The sequence below is a fragment of the Euleptes europaea genome, chromosome 12 (genome assembly GCF_029931775.1).
Source record: "Euleptes europaea isolate rEulEur1 chromosome 12, rEulEur1.hap1, whole genome shotgun sequence".
NCBI classification, from domain to species: Eukaryota; Metazoa; Chordata; class Lepidosauria; order Squamata; family Sphaerodactylidae; genus Euleptes; species Euleptes europaea.
Window position 1 is genome coordinate 27,791,201 of NC_079323.1, and position 17,699 is coordinate 27,808,899.

General features: G+C 43.7%; 1 protein-coding gene across 1 annotated transcript; it reads right to left on the reverse strand.

Annotated features, from left to right (window-relative positions):
• Positions 1-6,090: 6,090 nt before the first annotated feature.
• Positions 6,091-16,920, reverse strand: UPK1B (uroplakin 1B). Its single transcript, XM_056858541.1, has 7 exons — positions 16,846-16,920; positions 15,992-16,192; positions 13,365-13,439; positions 12,548-12,670; positions 10,569-10,748; positions 8,364-8,447; positions 6,091-6,205 (listed from the first exon to the last, which is right to left on the reverse strand). The coding sequence occupies exons 1-7, from the start codon at positions 16,912-16,914 to the stop codon at positions 6,155-6,157; spliced, it is 783 nt and encodes a 260-aa protein (XP_056714519.1). The 5' UTR covers positions 16,915-16,920; the 3' UTR covers positions 6,091-6,154.
• Positions 16,921-17,699: the final 779 nt, after the last annotated feature.

Consider the following 17,699-nt stretch of genomic DNA (forward strand, 5'->3'; position numbering starts at 1 on the left):
AGTATTATACAGGATGAGTTGGTGATGCTGTTGAGATCCCTGCCAGGACAAGCAAGGAATTAGAATATCTTCTCCCCTTCCCCCATGCCTTGGATGCACCCCAGCAAATCATGTTAGGCACCCTGGAACTATCGGTCCTACAATACACTGAGACCCAGCACCTTGGACATATCAGAACTAGCCATTGTGGGGAGGGGGCAGTAAGGGGAGTGGGAAAATTTTCAACCTGCATCGGCTGACTTAGATAGCCCCAGCACCAATCTAGTTTGCACAGTAAAGGGAGGGAAAGAAGAGGAAAAACAACAACGTTTTTTAATGAATAGTTTAAACAAAAATCCCCCCCCCCCAAAATTAACCAAAACAATTGTGCTCAACCCTACTACAAGTTGGTCTGAGAGAAACTTGACTTCCCCTTTGGAAATATCAGATTTGAATCAGGATTGGAATGAGGCAGGCGTGTGTGCCAGCTGCAGTTCTGCTATCACAGAAAAAAACCATGAAGGGAAGTCGAATTGTGCTAACTTTGTACAGATTGTTGAATTTAGCCATTCTTGGCACAGAATCTAAAGATAAGATACTGAGCACAAAATACACACTGCTCTGGGCATAGCCATAAAAAGAACAGGACACTGCTGAGTTCCTAGCGTGCTGAGACCTGATGTCTTCTGAAGTACAGACTTTTTACCATTTTCTCAAGTCTGGCTTTTCTTCCTCTCCTCCGTTTTCTTTTCCTCAGTTTTCCTTTTTATATTTTCTGCCTACACATTCTTCCCTTCTCACCAACTTCAGGTGAGGTGAAGTAAACTGCAGCAACTGTTTTGAATTACCTAGACCAACTGCAGATAGTTGCCTACTCAAAATGCCTGCCACAGTCCTGCTATTTTAAAGGTTTTAACATTTTATCCATTCCTTTATTCTTCAAAAATTTAAGACTGTTTGAAAAACAACCTAGGTTTCTAACCACATTTGTGGAAACATCTTTTTTCCTTCCTGGCCCCATTGAGCAGATTTTTTGCTCTACACTGTGGGGGTACATTCAGAATACAGTTAGTGGTGATTATCATCTGTTTATTGATTACTTTATTGTGCCCCTTGCTTTGCACAAATGGAAATAGTTTCTTCAGTCAAGCAATGGAAGGCATACAACCAACATGAAAGAAACCAGATGTGATACACAGGAAGCTGAAGAACCCAGTCAAAACAGTTGAATCAATGATGTAGCTAACCAAAAAAGGTACAGCTTGAGATACCTAAAGAAACAGAAGCATCTATCATCATCATGTGCCACACGGCAGCACCAATGTGAGGCAACTGTAATACAATTCTGACCTGCCTTGTGATGTAGTGGTTAAGAGTGGTGGTTTGGAGTGGTGGACTCTAATCTGGAGAACTGGGTTTGATTCCCCACTCCTCCACATGAGCGGCGGACTCTAATCTGGTGAACCGGGTTGGTTTCCCCACTCCTACCCATGAAGCCAGCTGGGTGACCTTGGGCTAGTCACAGCTCTCTTAGAGCTCTTTCAGCCCCACCTACCTCACAGGGTGTCTGTTCTGGGGAAGGGAAGAGAAGGTGATTGTAATCTGGTTTGATTCTTCCTTAAGTGGTACAGAAAGTCAGCACATAAAAACCAACTCTTCTTCTTCTCCTTCTTCTTCACCAGCACTGAATTTGGGAATCTTGGAAATCTTATCAAGCAATGCAGGAATTACTATAGCTTTAAAATTAAATTGGTTTGATGAGCAACTCTTTAGAGTTTAGTATCTTTCAAAACATGTGTTTATAGCTCCTCCATGAAGCAGCTAATCAAGAAGGTCCTAGAAGCAAAGTTAGTACTCATGCTTATGCCTGCTATCACATACATTGTGGAACAGTTTCTCTTGCTCTCATGGTGGCATAGAAATGTGTGATGGACAGGAGAAGAAGGGTAATAGTGAAACACTACCCATACATGTCCAGCTTTTCCTGCTTAATCCAGCATTCAGGCACAATTAAAAGGGGGGAAAACCCATATTCAGCTCAAGAAAGAATAAATGATGTAAAGCATGGCAATGTAAAGCATAAATTCATTTTGACTGAAGGTGGTCATATCTCAGTGGTAGGGCATATGTTTTGCATGCACAAGGGCCCAGGTTCTGCACCGGGAATCGCCAGTGAAAGGATTTTTGAGAAAGAGGAGAGCTATTATAAGTCAGAGTAAGACAATCAGATAAATTGATCCAATGTAGCATAGGGCAACAGCCACCTTTCAACTTTTTGCTTCCTGTATTGATGTGTGGTAAGTTGGTGGGAATTATTCTCAGAGAAGCCCAAATGTGCAAAGCATCACCCAGCAAAATCTACCTGGCTGTTTGAGAAAGCACCTTACATAGGCTTGAGTATCTTTCTCACAGAGTGTCTGCAGAAAACATGGGATGGCCAAGTCATAGAAATTCCCCTGGAGGAAAACATGATCTTGGAACCAATGAAGGTTTGTGAGCATCTTGATGTCTCCATGCCTGCAAGGGACCATAGGATCTTGGTCAGTTGTTTCTTGGTGTGGTCCAGCTGCCACAGCTTATATTAACGAAGGATCACGTTAGTGGCCACTTCAGCAGTTCGGGAGCTGGCCTTTGTCTTACAGAACAGTCAAAAGAGAGAGACCGTAACCTTAATACAAAGAGGAGGAACTTTATGGGTCTCTTGACAAAGCATGTTAGCCTGCATCTTCTCCTCTCCCTCTTGTTTTGCACCTCTGCCCTGATCTTTACCCACCCTACAGTGGAATCCTCCATCTCCGGGTGATGAAGTGGACAGGACATGTACGACAGTAAAAACTGGAACGAGATCATTGCAAGAGCAAGCAAACAGGACTGGGCAGACAGTACCGATACTCCTGATAAGCCTGCCTGACAGCATTCTGGCACTAGTCATTTGTGCTATCGAAGGGCAGCAAGGGACTGCTAGAAACAGGGACTCATCACCTCTGCTGTCTTCAGAGAGGTACTTCAGTTTCACTCTTCACAAAAGTATTGGCACTATGCCTAATCGGTCAGCGGCAGAAGTGTCGAGATGGCTCTGCCTTTGATCGAGAACGCTGGCTATCCATTTATAATGTTTGTGCTGTTTTACTCTCCTTGTAGTGCTGAAGTGACAAGCCTCACAAAGGACACTGTTGATGGGATTCATACCAACATATCAATCTCATACATACAGCAGGGACTGATGGGTTCTTTTAATCTGATACAGTCAACTACCCTTGGGCAGAAGCTAGAAGCCTGCCAACCCTTTTCTACAATGGCAGCATAGCAGTTCTTCAGCTGTCGAAAGCACACTTGGAAAAACTCATCAGAAAAATTCTTTCAGAGCAAAGTGTACGAAGTATCAGATTAGTGTAACTCCTCTTGTGTGCCAGTGCACAAGTAGTTTGTGTGTGTGTGTGTGTGGTTCTCTGGGGAGGCAACATACAAGTTCCCTAAATAAGGTAAGATCCATTGAGCAAGGTGGGAAAGCTTGATCTTGCTTCCTCTCCCCGCAAAGGGTGAAAGGAGGTGTGTCAGCTTCGTTATGCTTCAGTCTCCCAGAACAGAAAAAGAACAAATAAATAAAAGGTCATTTAGATTGCATACTCCTTGAGGGCAGGGATTGGTCTTTTTTTTTTTTTAAGCTATGAAAAAGTATTATGTACTCAGATACGTGCTAGCACATATCCACATTAAAACTGATACGGCCAGCCATCATCCATAGTAATCTCCCCATACCATACATCTAGTCTTCATTTACTTAATGTCTTGCCTTCAACTTACAGATCGAATATAAAGCTTGTTCTTCAAGATCCAGATGTTTCCAGCAAAAGGCGAGGTTGCCGACTTATATTTCAAATAATATGGAAGTATTAAGCTCTATGCTAGAACTTGGGAGATACTACTTTTCATCATAAAGTCAGACATTTGAACATATGAAGTTCCCTTGTATTGAATCAGACCATCGGTCCCTCAAGATCAGCACTGTGTACTTAGACTGGCCGCAGCTCTCTGGAGCCTTGGATATGGACCTTTTGCATCATCTACCACCCAACCCTTTTAATCAGAGATGCCAGAGATTGAACCTGGGACCTTCTGCATGCCAAGGAGATTTTCTATCACTGAGCCATGGCGCCTCTCTGGTGTAGCCATCAAGGCCCAGCTCGTCCTTGAGGACTCCCTTCTTTTCTTTAAAGCTGAAGAATTTTCATGGGCCAGATTTTTGAGTTCCACACACTAGAACATACAGTGACATCATCTAGACAGCCCAGAATCCGCATCAACAAATTCCATTTTTTTAGACATTTCTTTCTTTTTCTGAAACTCCACTTTATTGTTAAAAGTTGAACAACAAATACACAGGAACTCTCAAACAGAGTAGGTGGCATGTTCTTGGCGCTCAGGGCAGGGCTGGCTTCAGCATACCTTGAGGTGGCGCAGCTGCCAGGGCCCAGGGCTCCCAGTGGGGCCCACTGCTGCTGACCCCCACACACACACCTCCCTTGCCACCTCTCAGCATGCCCTTCCCCATCTGTTTGCTTGAAGTGCTCTACCACCCGTGCTCACAGCGGGCACACAGAGGTGATACTGCTGGTGGCCATGACCGCAGTACTCCCAGCTGCATGCCCCACCTGGTGCATTTGGGAAAGGGTGCACTGGTGGTGCAGGCAACTGAGCATGCCCAGTGGGAGGGCTTGCAAGTGGGAGAGGATGGGGGGGGGCACATGGGTAGGGAGTGGAAAAGTGCAAGGCTTGCTGGTGGGCAAACGGGCCTCTGGGAACTGTCTGCCCAGGGCCCCTCAAAACCTGGAACTGGCCCTGACGTAGGGTACACAGAGGGTGCAACTAAATGAGACTCTGAGGATCTGCAACTGTACCCCCCAGGGGTCTTTAATTCTCCTTAAAAGGTCCTGGATTTGACTCAGGGCTGTGGTAGGCAAGAACTATCCCCCCACCCGTTTTTTGCAAGCCTCTTGAGTTCTATTAGCCCCATTAGATATCAGATTAACAGAGACTGGGCCCTCCCCATTTGGGCACCAGGGAAACAGCACAAGGGAGAAAGATTACCTTCCCAAATGCTCACTGTCCCCTGACCCGTCCAAATGGATTCCCTGAAGCTTCTTTTAAAGAACAATAAAGTCTGCTGGAGATCTGAGCAGGATCACCAGCACCTTATTTAGTTGCACCCCTTGCGGAGGGGGGGGGGAATTGTCTTTAAAAAGTTATGTACAATGAACAAAATATCACGAAAAAGGCACACAGGTTGGTCTAAGTGATATAAAATATCAAATCACACTGGGCCATGTTAAAAAAAAGAGATTTCTTATATAATTGGCTGGTTACACATGAGCAACAATAAGTAAATAATCATTTGGTCTTCTGTTGAATACTGACCAACTTAAAAAAAGAGGGGAAATTTTTAACGTAACCATCCAGTTAGCAGTTTTGCCAGTACAGTTTTTCTACTACTACGTTCTGTTGCTTAAACGGCTCTTCTGAGGTGAGTCATTCGACAAACAGAGTAGGGGTTGGGCCCAGTTCCACAGGATGGTGTGCATACCATTGCTAGGTGACTTGTGATCCATTAAAAGAGGTAGCCGTTGAGTGTAGTTCATGGATCAGAGATCTTAACAGACTAGCCATATTTCCTAGTTCGACTTACATCCATCACATCCATCAGAAAAAAAACTGAAACGTTGTAAAGTGGTTTTTACCTCTGCAAAGAAATGCTAATATGTGCTTACAATGCAGAGGGAAATAATTGCAGTTAATACTCTTGAAGGAGTGTTCGAAAACATAACATTTACTTGCTCTTTTTCAAATTGGTTGATGTGTTTGGGGTAATTACCTCCATACTGCTACCTCTGGGCATTGCATACCTATCCAAGGGTGTTGAACACAAGTTGTTGGAACACAGCATGAGAGATGAAGGAAGCTTTCCCCTTTCTACCACCCGTCCCTCCACTCCACTGCAGGTACTTGTTTGCTGTATTTGAAATGAGGGGGGTTGGAAGGGGGTCACCACCGAGGAGAGACAGAAGGATTAAGGAAACTTCTTCAGAATCTCCAGAAATGAAACAGAGGCGACAGCATCACATTAAAAAATAATAATTTGCAGATTCCAAAAAGGATGGGTTGGTAGACAGCGGCTCTTTTAATATTCAATTCTGCTCCAGTAGAACATGGTGCAAAGGAGGACCCAAGTCTGAAAGGAAAAGGTTAAAAAACAAACAAATCAAGAATGGCCATTCATCTGCCACTGCAGCATCTTGTTTAGCTATCTTGACCAGAATTTATAGACCAAGACTCCACCAACCAGTAGAACAACCTGCAGTAAACCTATACAAACAACATAATTATGTGGAGTGGAATTTCTCCCGGGACTGTGGATATTGTACCCACTATAGAGAAATATAGTTATGTGCTAGAAACAAACTCATATGAACTTTATAGGAAAGCATCCAGAAGTCTAGATTCCTTCTGCTCACGGCCCCCAAATCAACCTGGATATTATCTTCTGTTAGCCTCCAGTGTGAAAGCCAGCGTGGTGTAGTGGTTAAAGTGTGGGATTAGGATCTGGGAAAACCAAGTTCGAATCCCTACTCTGCCATGGAAACTTGCTGGGTGACCTTGGGCCAGTCACACACTCTCAGCCTCGACCCTAGCAAGTATTTGTATCAATGACCTCCAAGGAATACCGGGGGCGTGAAGCGGACACAGGTAATGGCCAACAGTCTCTGAACATCTCTTGCCTTGAAAACCCAACGGGGTTGCCGTAAGTCAGATGTGACTTGACACCAAAACACACACAACCTCCAGTGTTTATGCCTCTATGCTCTAAATTATCATGAATCCCCCCTGCAAGGCAGAAAAAAAGTATTTTTTCCATTACCCCTTGTTATCTGAAGTTATGACAAACTTTCCCCAAGACTGCAGCGGGAACAATTCTAGGGGATTTGTTTAAATTTCTTAATGAATTCCAGAAATGCAACAACAATCATACTGGGTCCAGTTTGGGGTTCTAGTGGAATAAAGACCCTGTCCCTTCCTGAAGTTACATGGATGCAGGAATGGCAGGAGGGGCTACACCTATACATTGCTGAATATTGTACAACTGGTTTGCTACCATAATTATTCACCTCCTGGACTGAGTTGTCCACACAGGAAAATCCAGTTGCAAATAACGGCTATAGTGCAACGATAGGGCACTGTTTATAGATACAACAATTGGGGAGTGGGGGGGGGGGAGTTCAACTTCCACTAAGCACTAGAAGGCTGCAATTGTATCTAAGGCTTCCAGGAAACATAGGCTATGTTGTTCCTGCGTTCCCTTGTTAGCCCTGCCTAAACTTTTCACAACAGAGTAGCATTAGGCCCAAGATTCAAGTACAGAACCTTCCATAAGCAACCCTTCACTGCATTCAGGAAAGTCAGGGAAAAGAAGGGATGGCAGAAGCTCAAAGGAAGGAGATGGAATTCCCCCAGCCCCACTCCAAAGGAGATTCATTCCACCTTTAATTTGGGAATATAACTCAATCTTCTGTCATATTTCACTGAACGCCCCAAACTGTAAAGAGACTACAACTCCTTCCCCAAGATGTGGTGATGGCTGCCAACTTGGAAGGCTTTGGTGGAACCCCACCAAATCTTGGTCCAAAATACCTGGAAGACCTTGACAATCCTAAGCTCAGGAAAACTTTTATGCAAGCCAGAACCCACACACTGCCCTCGGTGATTCTTCGTGGCAGATTCTTAAAAATACCCTATGCAGATAGAGTCTCCTGCTATTACAACTGATCTCCAGCCGATAGAGATCAGTTCACCTGGAGAAAATGGCCACTTTGGCAATTGGACTCTATGACATTGAAGTCCCTCCCCTCCCCAAACCCCATTTCCAGGGATCAGGATAGACCAGGGTCCACAACTACAGTTAAACCAAAAGCTTGAAGTCCAGTAAAAAGGCACAAATTTACCATCATATACCATGTATATGAAACTTTTCTGTCAAAACATCAGCACCAAACCCTTTATGTTCTCATTATCAGTAGCAAATCTTTGGCTCCAGGCAGCCAAAACTCCTAAACAAGGACCTCTAAGAAATGGCATGTGAATGCACAAGAACACCAAGAGGCAGATGCAGAAGACAAGGTTTACCTATCAAAAGTAATCTGATTTGGTCGTATCACTGCAGAAAAAGTAAATTCAAACTGGTTCTCAATAACTGGAAATTGCATTGGCCGAGAGCTGTGGCCCTTGAGCATGTTCTGCTCTAAACTGGAGCAGTCCCAGCCAGATAAGAAAGAACCTGTGTGTTTTCATAGAACAAAACATAATCCAGGATGTGGTAAGTTTGAGATACTCACAGTCCAGCAGAGAATAGCAAAGCCAAACCAGGCAACACCCCAGGCGTGTCTATTCATTGGGCCAGCAATGGATTCATAGCAGCCCTAAAGAATCAGCCAAGAAAGAAAGTCACTTGCAATAACTTAGCAACACATTTCAGGAAACCTTAGTCTGGGGATGATCTCCTACCATTAGCTAGCCATTTTGAATATTCAATATTTGAACAAGAAAACTACTCACATCTTAATAGAATTCAGATAGGTACCTTGTCAGAATTATGCAGAATAAGTAGTATAATACATGGTTTTCACACTCTGCACACTGTATGATGCAGGACAATGCCAGTCGAAACATGCTAGTCGGAATTGTACCTCCAATCCCTACTTCTACTGGACGATTCTCAAAGCACCATCTATTGGCATGGCAAGTTATTGGATAGGAACCAACATGTCATGTACAGCTTTATGTTCTTGGTTTGTAGCACCAACGATCCTGAGAGGTTTTTAACACCACCCCAATTTCTGTTATCTTCAGGGAAGTACACCAGAACAGTGTCTTCAACCCATGGGTTGGCTTGCTAAGGTGGGTCCCAAGTCTCTATGGAGCTGCCTTTTGGGGTGGGGAACGTGCTGCTAGCACACCTGGGTGCATACCTCCTTTCTCTTTTTGCATGCAAGTTGAGAAGAACAGCAGGACCACGAGGGGAGGTAACTCAGTGGTGAAGAAGATTTCTCTACGGCCATAAGCCATGGCTTATTGTTTGCTATGATACAATTTGTTGTTCCCATCTCCAGCTATCTTTTTTATAGAGACTGAGAGCCAGTGTGGTGTAGCGGTTAAGGTTTTGGACTAGGATCTGGGAAATCCAGGTTCAAATTCCCACTTTGCCATGGAAACGTGCTGAGTGACCTTGGGCAAGTCACACACTCTCAGCCTCGACCATGGTAAGTATTTGAATATGAGACCTCAAAAAAATACCAGGGTCACAATGTGGAGGCAGGCAATGGCAAATCACCTCTGAACATCACTTGCCTTGAAAGCCCTACGGGGTTGCCATAAGTCAGCTGTGACTTGATGACAAAAAAAGAGAAAATACTAGTCTCCTGTGAGGTCATTCATTCTGGCTCCCCTGTCAAGTCGCATGACTGCACTGTCATATGCTTGTGGGAATCATGCTGCTGCTGATCTGAGGTCTCAAAAGATTGAAGACCAATACAGTGAAAGTTCTTGGCCGTGTCCTAAAAGAAAGGTATTCGTTGGATGAGGTCACTTCCAACCTGCAATTCTTCACAAGGCTCAGAGTCAACAATACCATATCAAGTGCTCTCTTTGTGTTTTGAATTACTACACACCACTAATCCCATTTGAGGTACAGCCTACTGGAATTAGGTCTAGGCTGTAGAGGAGTAGCAACACCCAAAGGGCAACACCCAAAGATTTGACAAGCTGAAGGAATCTCCACCATAGCTCACATGCCAAAACCACTTAGAATTATCAGTGGTGACAAAGATCTCTTCTCCAGTCTAGTAAAGGACTTTCATATTTAAAGAGCTTTCTCAAGCAATACATTGACTAGTACCACATGCTACTCCTCTCATGATTTTCAGCAACCTGTCTCCTTTATTGTGCTTCTTTCGCAAAAATAAGGGAAACCAATATATGAGAAAGAGAGAGAAGCAGCCTTTCCAATCCTAGAGCTTTAATAATATACTATACAGTTTGGTTGCAGCCCCTTACTGACATTCAGGAGTATCATAACAATCAATCATTTGTATAGTGCTTTCAAAAAGTTCCCATACATCACGATGGATCCTGTCAAAAAGTTCTGTTCAGGGAAGCACAGCTTCCTCTCCTCTCCTCCAACAAGCCTGAAATTCCCACCACAATGCTGCTCTTGGGGGTAGTGAAACCCCCAGCCAAGGCATGAGGGGGAGTTGGAGGAATTGACCAAAACTGCTCCACTCTTTCAATGGGATTCAGCCCATTATCTACAAGGTAGGTCAGTATGATAATTCCCATACTGCAGGTGGGAAAGCTGAAGCAGAACGACGAGAGGTTTCCCTAAGGCCACCTACTAATTTCATGGCAAAGGGTAGAGCTGAACTGGACCGGGTGGAGGATGCACTTCTTGATTCACAGTTCAGCCTTTTAGACCCTGTGCTGTACCAAGCTAGTGTTACATTTTCAATTACCGTTAAAATAAAAAACAGAGGAGCAATTCTTACCATGTTGTGAAAATAGCCGGACACCCCTAATTTGCAGCCATCCAAGTTGATCGGTTTTCCTAGTATATCCATGACACAGCACTGGTGCGGCCAGGGAAAATCTGCATCCTTATTCACAGTCCTGAAGGCAGACGTGTAGTTCTGCCAGTCTGATGGCCCATTCACACCACAACACTTACTCTTGGTTTGGGGGTGGGGAGGCAAGAAGAAAGAAAGAGAAATTGTATGTTAGGACTACAGAGATTAAGTGATCATTCAGGAAAAAAAGGAGACAACTTGGTTGGGAAGGAAAAGGACCAGAGCGGCGCCCAGTCAGGGTCAACTTTCCGGTTACACATGAGAATATTGCAGGAATGTAGCACTACCAGACAGGGCGAAGAGAGAGAAAACATCAGGGGGCTCTCCACATTAATGTTTCTTCCAAGAAGAGAGCTTGCAGGACATCACTAACTCAAATAATCTTTGCAAAAAAAGAAACTTACTAGTGGAAAAAGCAACAGAAATTTCTGATGAACCCTAAACATAGCCCAAGTCATTTCTGTGGAATTCACGTAGATGGGAAGTTGAAAATAAAGAGTAACAAATTGAATATTTGGGAATAATCTAAGCCATCAATTGGTGTAATATTAATTGCATACTGGTATAGAAGGATGGTGCTAGTCTACATAATTCTAAGAAGAAGGGTAAGTCAGGATATCAGTCTTACGGTATCTCAGCCAAATTTAGATTCAGTGCTTATATTCCCATGCCATTAATGGCCCAATCCTAGGCATAGTCACACGCAAGTCAGTCACACCAATTTCAATTGTGATAACTCCTAGGTAAGTATAAGAAGAAAATTGGTTTTTATACCCTGCTTTTTCTCTACCTTTAAGGAGTCTCAAAGGAGTGGCTTACAATCACCTTCCCCTCCCAAAACAGACATCTTGAGGGGTAGGTGCGGCTGAGAGAGTTCCGAGAGAACTGTGACTGGCCCAAGGTCACCCAGCAGGCTTAATGTGCAGGAGTGGGGAATCAAACCCGGTTCTCCAGATTAAAGTCCACCGCTCTTAACCACTACACCACACTGGCTGAATTGCAGGCTTGGTTCAGATCACCTCTATACAGTGTGATCGTTTACCACCAAGACCCTTCTCTGTGCATTCCCATCTGTGAGTTGGACGGTCACAGATCCAGGGCCTTTTCTGGTTACAGATACAGGGTCTTTGCCTGCAGAAATTCAATCTGATAGATGTGGGGGTGGAATACATGTGGGGGTGGAATACATCTCTTTTCATTCAGGGGGTTGATTGTGCTTCCCATGGTATATGCACATATATACATACATATATACACCCTCTTCTCTAGAATTGCTGTTTTTTCTTTTGGCAGAAGGTAGGATATCCAAGTTTAGGATTGCCGTGATGTTATGATGCTTTATTTTATTTATACTCTGTTATTAGCCTCCCTGGGAGCCATGTGCCAAGAGGTGACAGATTTTTTTAAGAAGTCAAATTAAAAAACGAAGCACAAGTAGAACAGATATTAGGACTAGTAGGAATGTTGGCTCTGAAGACAGGCTAAAGATGTATCGATAGAGTTGGTCTGCTTAGACATATGGGAGCATGAAAAGCACTGAAGTGTTTTTAGAACTCAGTGGGATTTAACAGAATTGAAAAATATGGCTCTCCTGCTGTTAATTCTCTCTTTTGTAAGCAGCCTTTGGCACTTCAGGGGAGAAGCAGGATGCCTCTTTGAATAAATAATAGTCCACAATACTCTCACCCTATATTCCAAGCAGTGGAACATTAAGAAACTTACCCAAAAGCTCAACCTCTTTGCAATCAAGACATCCATTTCAGCCTCAACATTGTTACTGCATTTTTTAAATAAAGTGCATTTATGAGCACTTCATTTTATAAGTCATGAGTGGTTAGAAGCCCATTCCTTAATGCAAGACTTAAGGTGAAAGCCCCAGGCTGACCATGAGTCATCAGTACCTGCAACATGAGATGGTTCCATGTCTCGGTAACACCTTCGCTCTTCCAGTTGTCATCATTGTTGACTGGGCTGGGATTTTGGTATTTTTCCAGCATTTGTTTCAAGAAGAGATTGGGAGTGAGCTGGGTGCCAAAGCAAAGGGAGAAGGAGGCACACAGTTAGAGCAGAATGGAGTTTCAAAATAATCATCAGAAGGGCATTCCCTTCCAGTGAAAAGGGATCATGGGAAAACTCAAAGCCCTCTACATCCCTGTTGGATATGAGTGTGTAAAATGCCATCAAGTCACAGCTGATTTATGAAAATCCAGTAGGGTTTTCAAGGCAAAAGACAAACAGAAGTGGTTTGCCATTGCCTTCCTCTGCATAGCGACCCTGGTATTCCTTGGAGATCTCCCATCCAAGTACTAGCCAGGACCGACCCTGCTTAGCTTCTGAGATCTGACAAAATTGGGCTAGCCTGGGTCATCCTGTTGGTTAGAAGAAGATTAATTGAGACCAGTCTCTTTTGCACCCCCCTACTCAGCAGAAGACTGCTCAAGCTCTTACTGAGATATGTCCACCATGCTAGAATTATATAGTTCCAAGTTACTTTCTTCTTTAAAAATAAATCTTATCACAAGAGGAGAACAATTTTTTTAAAGATCTGGCAAGTCTTCCACATACATCCTTACTGCTGTCATCTTTCATTTCTGCTTGGAGTTTCTAACCTTGTATAGATAAGTACCATACATCTTTTTTGTCTCAAGGCTGAAATCAAGCAACTCTAGGAGAACAAAACAATAGCAAAAAAAAAAAAACTTTAAAGGGAATACTCACAAAGTCTCTGTGCACAGCTGCTGTGATGCTAGAGGCCACTTCAAAGGCAAAGATAATCAGCATCAAGCAGATATACTAGAATACAAAAGCAAAACACATCACCCAGAATGGTAGGAAAAGTTAGATCCAAAATTTAGATCCCCCTGGCAAGCAGCAAACATGCCTTTGGGAGTACTTTCTCTTTTCTGAACTATAAATTATCAGAGAGTTAGAACTTCAAAAAACTTCAGTAGACCACCAGTTAGAGTTGGAAGGAGCCTTATAGGTCCTTGCCTCCCTCTTCAATGCAGGAAATCATAAGCCAGAGTGAAGATGCCTTCTGCTTGAAGACCTCCAGTGCAGTCTACCTCCACTCAACTGATTCTATTGTTAAACTATTCTCACTACTAGGAAATATCTAGTGTTCAACTGAAATCCACCTTGATCCATTAGATATAGTTTTATTGCTTATGCATCACAGAACAAGTCTGTGTTCTATTCCATGTGCCAGTCTCTTAGAACAGCATGATTATTTCTTCCTTCAGTCTTCTCCAGGTTGAACATACCAATTTCTTCTACGTTGTCTCGTAGGACTGGTTTTCCAAACCCCAGCCATCTTTGTTCCCCTTTTCTGACCCTGTTTCAGTTTGTCTATTTTAAAGATGGTACTTGATACAGAACTTCCAATGATGTCTGACTAGCATGCAGCTGAGTGGAACTATTGCTTTTCATGACTTGGATGATACACTGGTATTAGTAAAGGGCACAAGTAGTTCCCTGTGCAAGCACCAGGTCATTACTGACCCATGGGGTGACATCACATCACAACGTTTACCAGGCAGGCTATGTTTACGGGATGGTTTTCCACTGCCTTTCCCACTCGTCTACACTTTACCCCCAGCAAGCTGGGTACTCATTTTATCGACCTCGGAAGGTTGAAACACTGAGTCAACCCTGAGTCAGCTACTTGAAACAGACTTCCATCAGGATTGAACTCAGGTAGTGAGCAGAGTTTTGACTGCAGTACTGCAGCTTACCACTCTGAGCCAAGGGGCTCCTTCTATTAACGCAACCTAAAAACTTTGTTGTCCTTTTCTGCAGCCACATGGCCCCGCTGATTCATGTTCACTTTGTTTTCACACATAGTACTGCCAAGCTAGGTATCCCTGGCTCTGTGCCTACTGCATTAGATTCTTTGGAAGTAAGTGGAGAACTTTGCATTTGTCAGGTTGAAAAACTGGGCTGAAACTAACAAATTATTCAAATGTTATTTCTAAGGCATTTATTCCAGCCAGTTTTGCGTAATCTGCAAAGTTGACAAGATTTCTGCCACCACTTCACATTTACCTACAAGTCTCAAATATTAACTATTGAGAGTTCTTACATCAGCTCAAAATACTGTACTTATCTATGGCATGCAACCTATCATGATCAACTCATACCTGCAAGTCTTCACTTGCTACCACTGCAGTATTATGTGATGATGATGCATATGTAAACTGGTCCTTAGATCACTCCAATTCCCTGCCATACTAAGGTTCTGGTAAGCGTCAGCACAAGAATTCTACGAGATGAAGACTAAACTTGAGAAAAGCATCCAAACTTGGCTTGTGTCTCAATATTTCACTAGAAGCATGTTCATCCTTCATCCTTCACACAGAACTCTCCCTCAGTGTGACAGGAGAAGGCTGCCTGAGTTTGCTATACATTGTGGAAATCCATTTTTTAACACCAACTCCTAATTATGCATAAAGATCAGCGTCACACCTTATTCTTCCACTAAAGAACTAATGCCTCCCTAAGAAAGGAGCTTAAGTTTTAATATATGGTTCCTTACATTACACTGTGCCATGGGGCAGAGTGGTAAGCTGCAGTACTGCAGCCCAAAGCTTTGCTCACGACCTGAGTTCGATCCCGACGGAAGTCGGTTTCAGGTAGCCGGCTCAAGGTTGACTCAGCCTTCCATCCTTCCGAGGTCAGTAAAATGAGTACCCAGCTTGCTGGGGGTAAAGGGAAGATGACTGGGGAAGGCACTGGCAAACCACCCCGTAAAACAAAGTCTGCCTAAAAAATTTCGGGATGTGACGCCACCCCATGGGTCAAGAATGACCCGGTGCTTGCACAGGGGACCTTTACCTTTACATTACACTGCAATTTGAATCATAAGCAACTGAAAGGTTTCCCCCATCGAAGTAAAGGCATATGGCTATAATTTCACCAACAGTATTCTTGTGTTGCAACCAAATTAAGAATTGACAATGGCAAGGTATAAGCATCTACTCGGAGTATGAAATTTCTCAACTTTTTTTGTGCTGTACTTTTCATAGACTGACAGCAAGCTCTGCATATGTGTCTAATTAGAAAACGGTGTCTACCTCTTTCCTGCTAGGCATGCAGTAGCATGGCAGCTGAAATAGCAAGTTTCATTTGTTCAGAAAGTGCCGAAGCTCACGATTATTCTAGGTCCTGGTACTCTGCAGATAGAGCGAATAACTAGGTTGCCAAGGAAATAGAGTCTCCCACACATTTACTTATCACTGTTTGGGAAGTTCCTTTGTGCAAAAGCCAGGAATACACCAACGCTCAACCAGCTGACTGGTCCCTTCAATCAGGAGGACTCACCCACTGCTGATTAGCATCCAACTTACCACCAGCAGCTTTGTTCTGCTTGACTGCAAGACTCCAACAATACCAAGGATAGACATACAGAAGAAACCAAAGCCAGTGAAGATCCCAATCCAGGCAGCACCATAGATGTCGTCATTGTCAGTAGCTTCCAGCAGAGGATACAATGAGTGTTGATCTGACACAAAGTATATGCACTCTGCCATCAGGGCAAGGCCACAGAGCTACAACAAAGAGACACACACAGTGGGCATTCCATCCTAACACAATACCGACACATTTTACTTGAGCCCAATATGTTCAAATATTGCATATACTCTTAGAATCATAGAATTGGGACCACCAGGGTCATCTAGTCCAAACCCCTGCACAAAACAGGAAATTCACAACTACCTCCCCCCCGCACACTCCCAGTGACCCCTACTCCATGCCCAGAAGATGGCAAAAAACCCCACCAGGATCCGTAGCCAATCAGGCATGGAGGGAAATTGCTTCCTGACCCCAAAGTGGCGATCGGCACTACCCTGGGCATGGAAGAAAGGGTCACAAGAGCCAAACACTGATGTAAACCTTCCTGCCCTCCCTCTCATGATCTGCCTAAAGTCATAGAATACCCACATACTCCTCATCTTCTGATAAAGGTACTCCAGATAAAGGTACCCCAATGCTCATGTTTGTATGCACAGCCCACATTTCCATCACTGTCCCAGTGTGTTCTTTTCGGGATTCTTTTTAAGAGTTAGTGTCTTCTTAAGCAAACAACTAACCTCTTTGAAATGTCTGTTGTTTACATCTGCTATAAGTAGGAACACACCTTTCACAATAAGCCCACAAGTCCCTTGAGTAGCCTTCCTCCCCACTTACATGGTTCACTTACCCCTATAATGACATTGCCCATGATGAGCAAGGCTTGGAAACATCGCACACCAGTCTCCTCTTTAGCCATCTTCAGCAACCTACAGGACAGTTACAGATTTAGGAGCAGTGTAAGTTCAAGAATAAGTCGTTCTTTTATGACACACACACACAAAGACACTTCAGAGTGTACATCAGAATAAGATAGCTAAAGAACTTTTTCTGGAGTGTCTCTGTCAGCAATATTCTACAGGCAGAATGTAAAAGAATGTCAAAGCTGCAGTACTGCAGTCAAAGCTCTACCCACAAAGCCGGTGTCAGGTAGCCGGCTCAAGGTTGACTCAGCCTTCCATCTTTCCGAGGTTGGCAAAATGAGTACCCAGCTTGTTGGGGGGGGGGGGGGAGTGTAGACAACTGGGGAAGGCAATGGCAAACCGTAAACAAAGTCTGCCTAGTAAATGTTATGATGTGACGTCACCCCATGGGTGAGTAATGACCCGGTGCTTGCACCTTTACCTCGAAGCTGGATTATGATGTTTATCCCTTTGTAGAGTTGCTTTGGAAGGTTACTGAGCAATAATTTAAGAGCTGATGAATGGTTAAAAGATATTCAGCAGATGTCCATATAGACTCTTGAGGCAAAGTATCTCTTCAGGGTAACTACACACAACTCAAAAATCATCAACACGTGAGTCCCAGAGCAAGTCCAGGAATAGAGTCCACTGTCATGAATCTGAAGTGCAGCCTTGCCTATGCGGGTGCCTGGACATAACACACCTGGTTACAACCACTATTACAAAGAAGCACATCCCTCAGGTCTCCTTGAAACATCACACTAGTACCATGACAAATATTTCTTGGTGGGCTCATCCCATA

Bases quoted from the DNA above. Each gene is read 5' to 3' on its own strand.
- UPK1B (XM_056858541.1), bottom strand. From the start codon at position 16,914: ATGGCTAAAGAGGAGACTGGTGTGCGATGTTTCCAAGCCTTGCTCATC. The intron at 8,448-10,568 runs GTAAGAATTGCT...CTGATTCTTTAG, and splicing joins CCGGCTATTTTCACAACATG to GGCTGCTATGAATCCATTGC. The intron at 6,206-8,363 runs GTGAGTATCTCA...TTTTCCTTTCAG, and splicing joins TTGCTATTCTCTGCTGGACT to ACTTGGGTCCTCCTTTGCAC.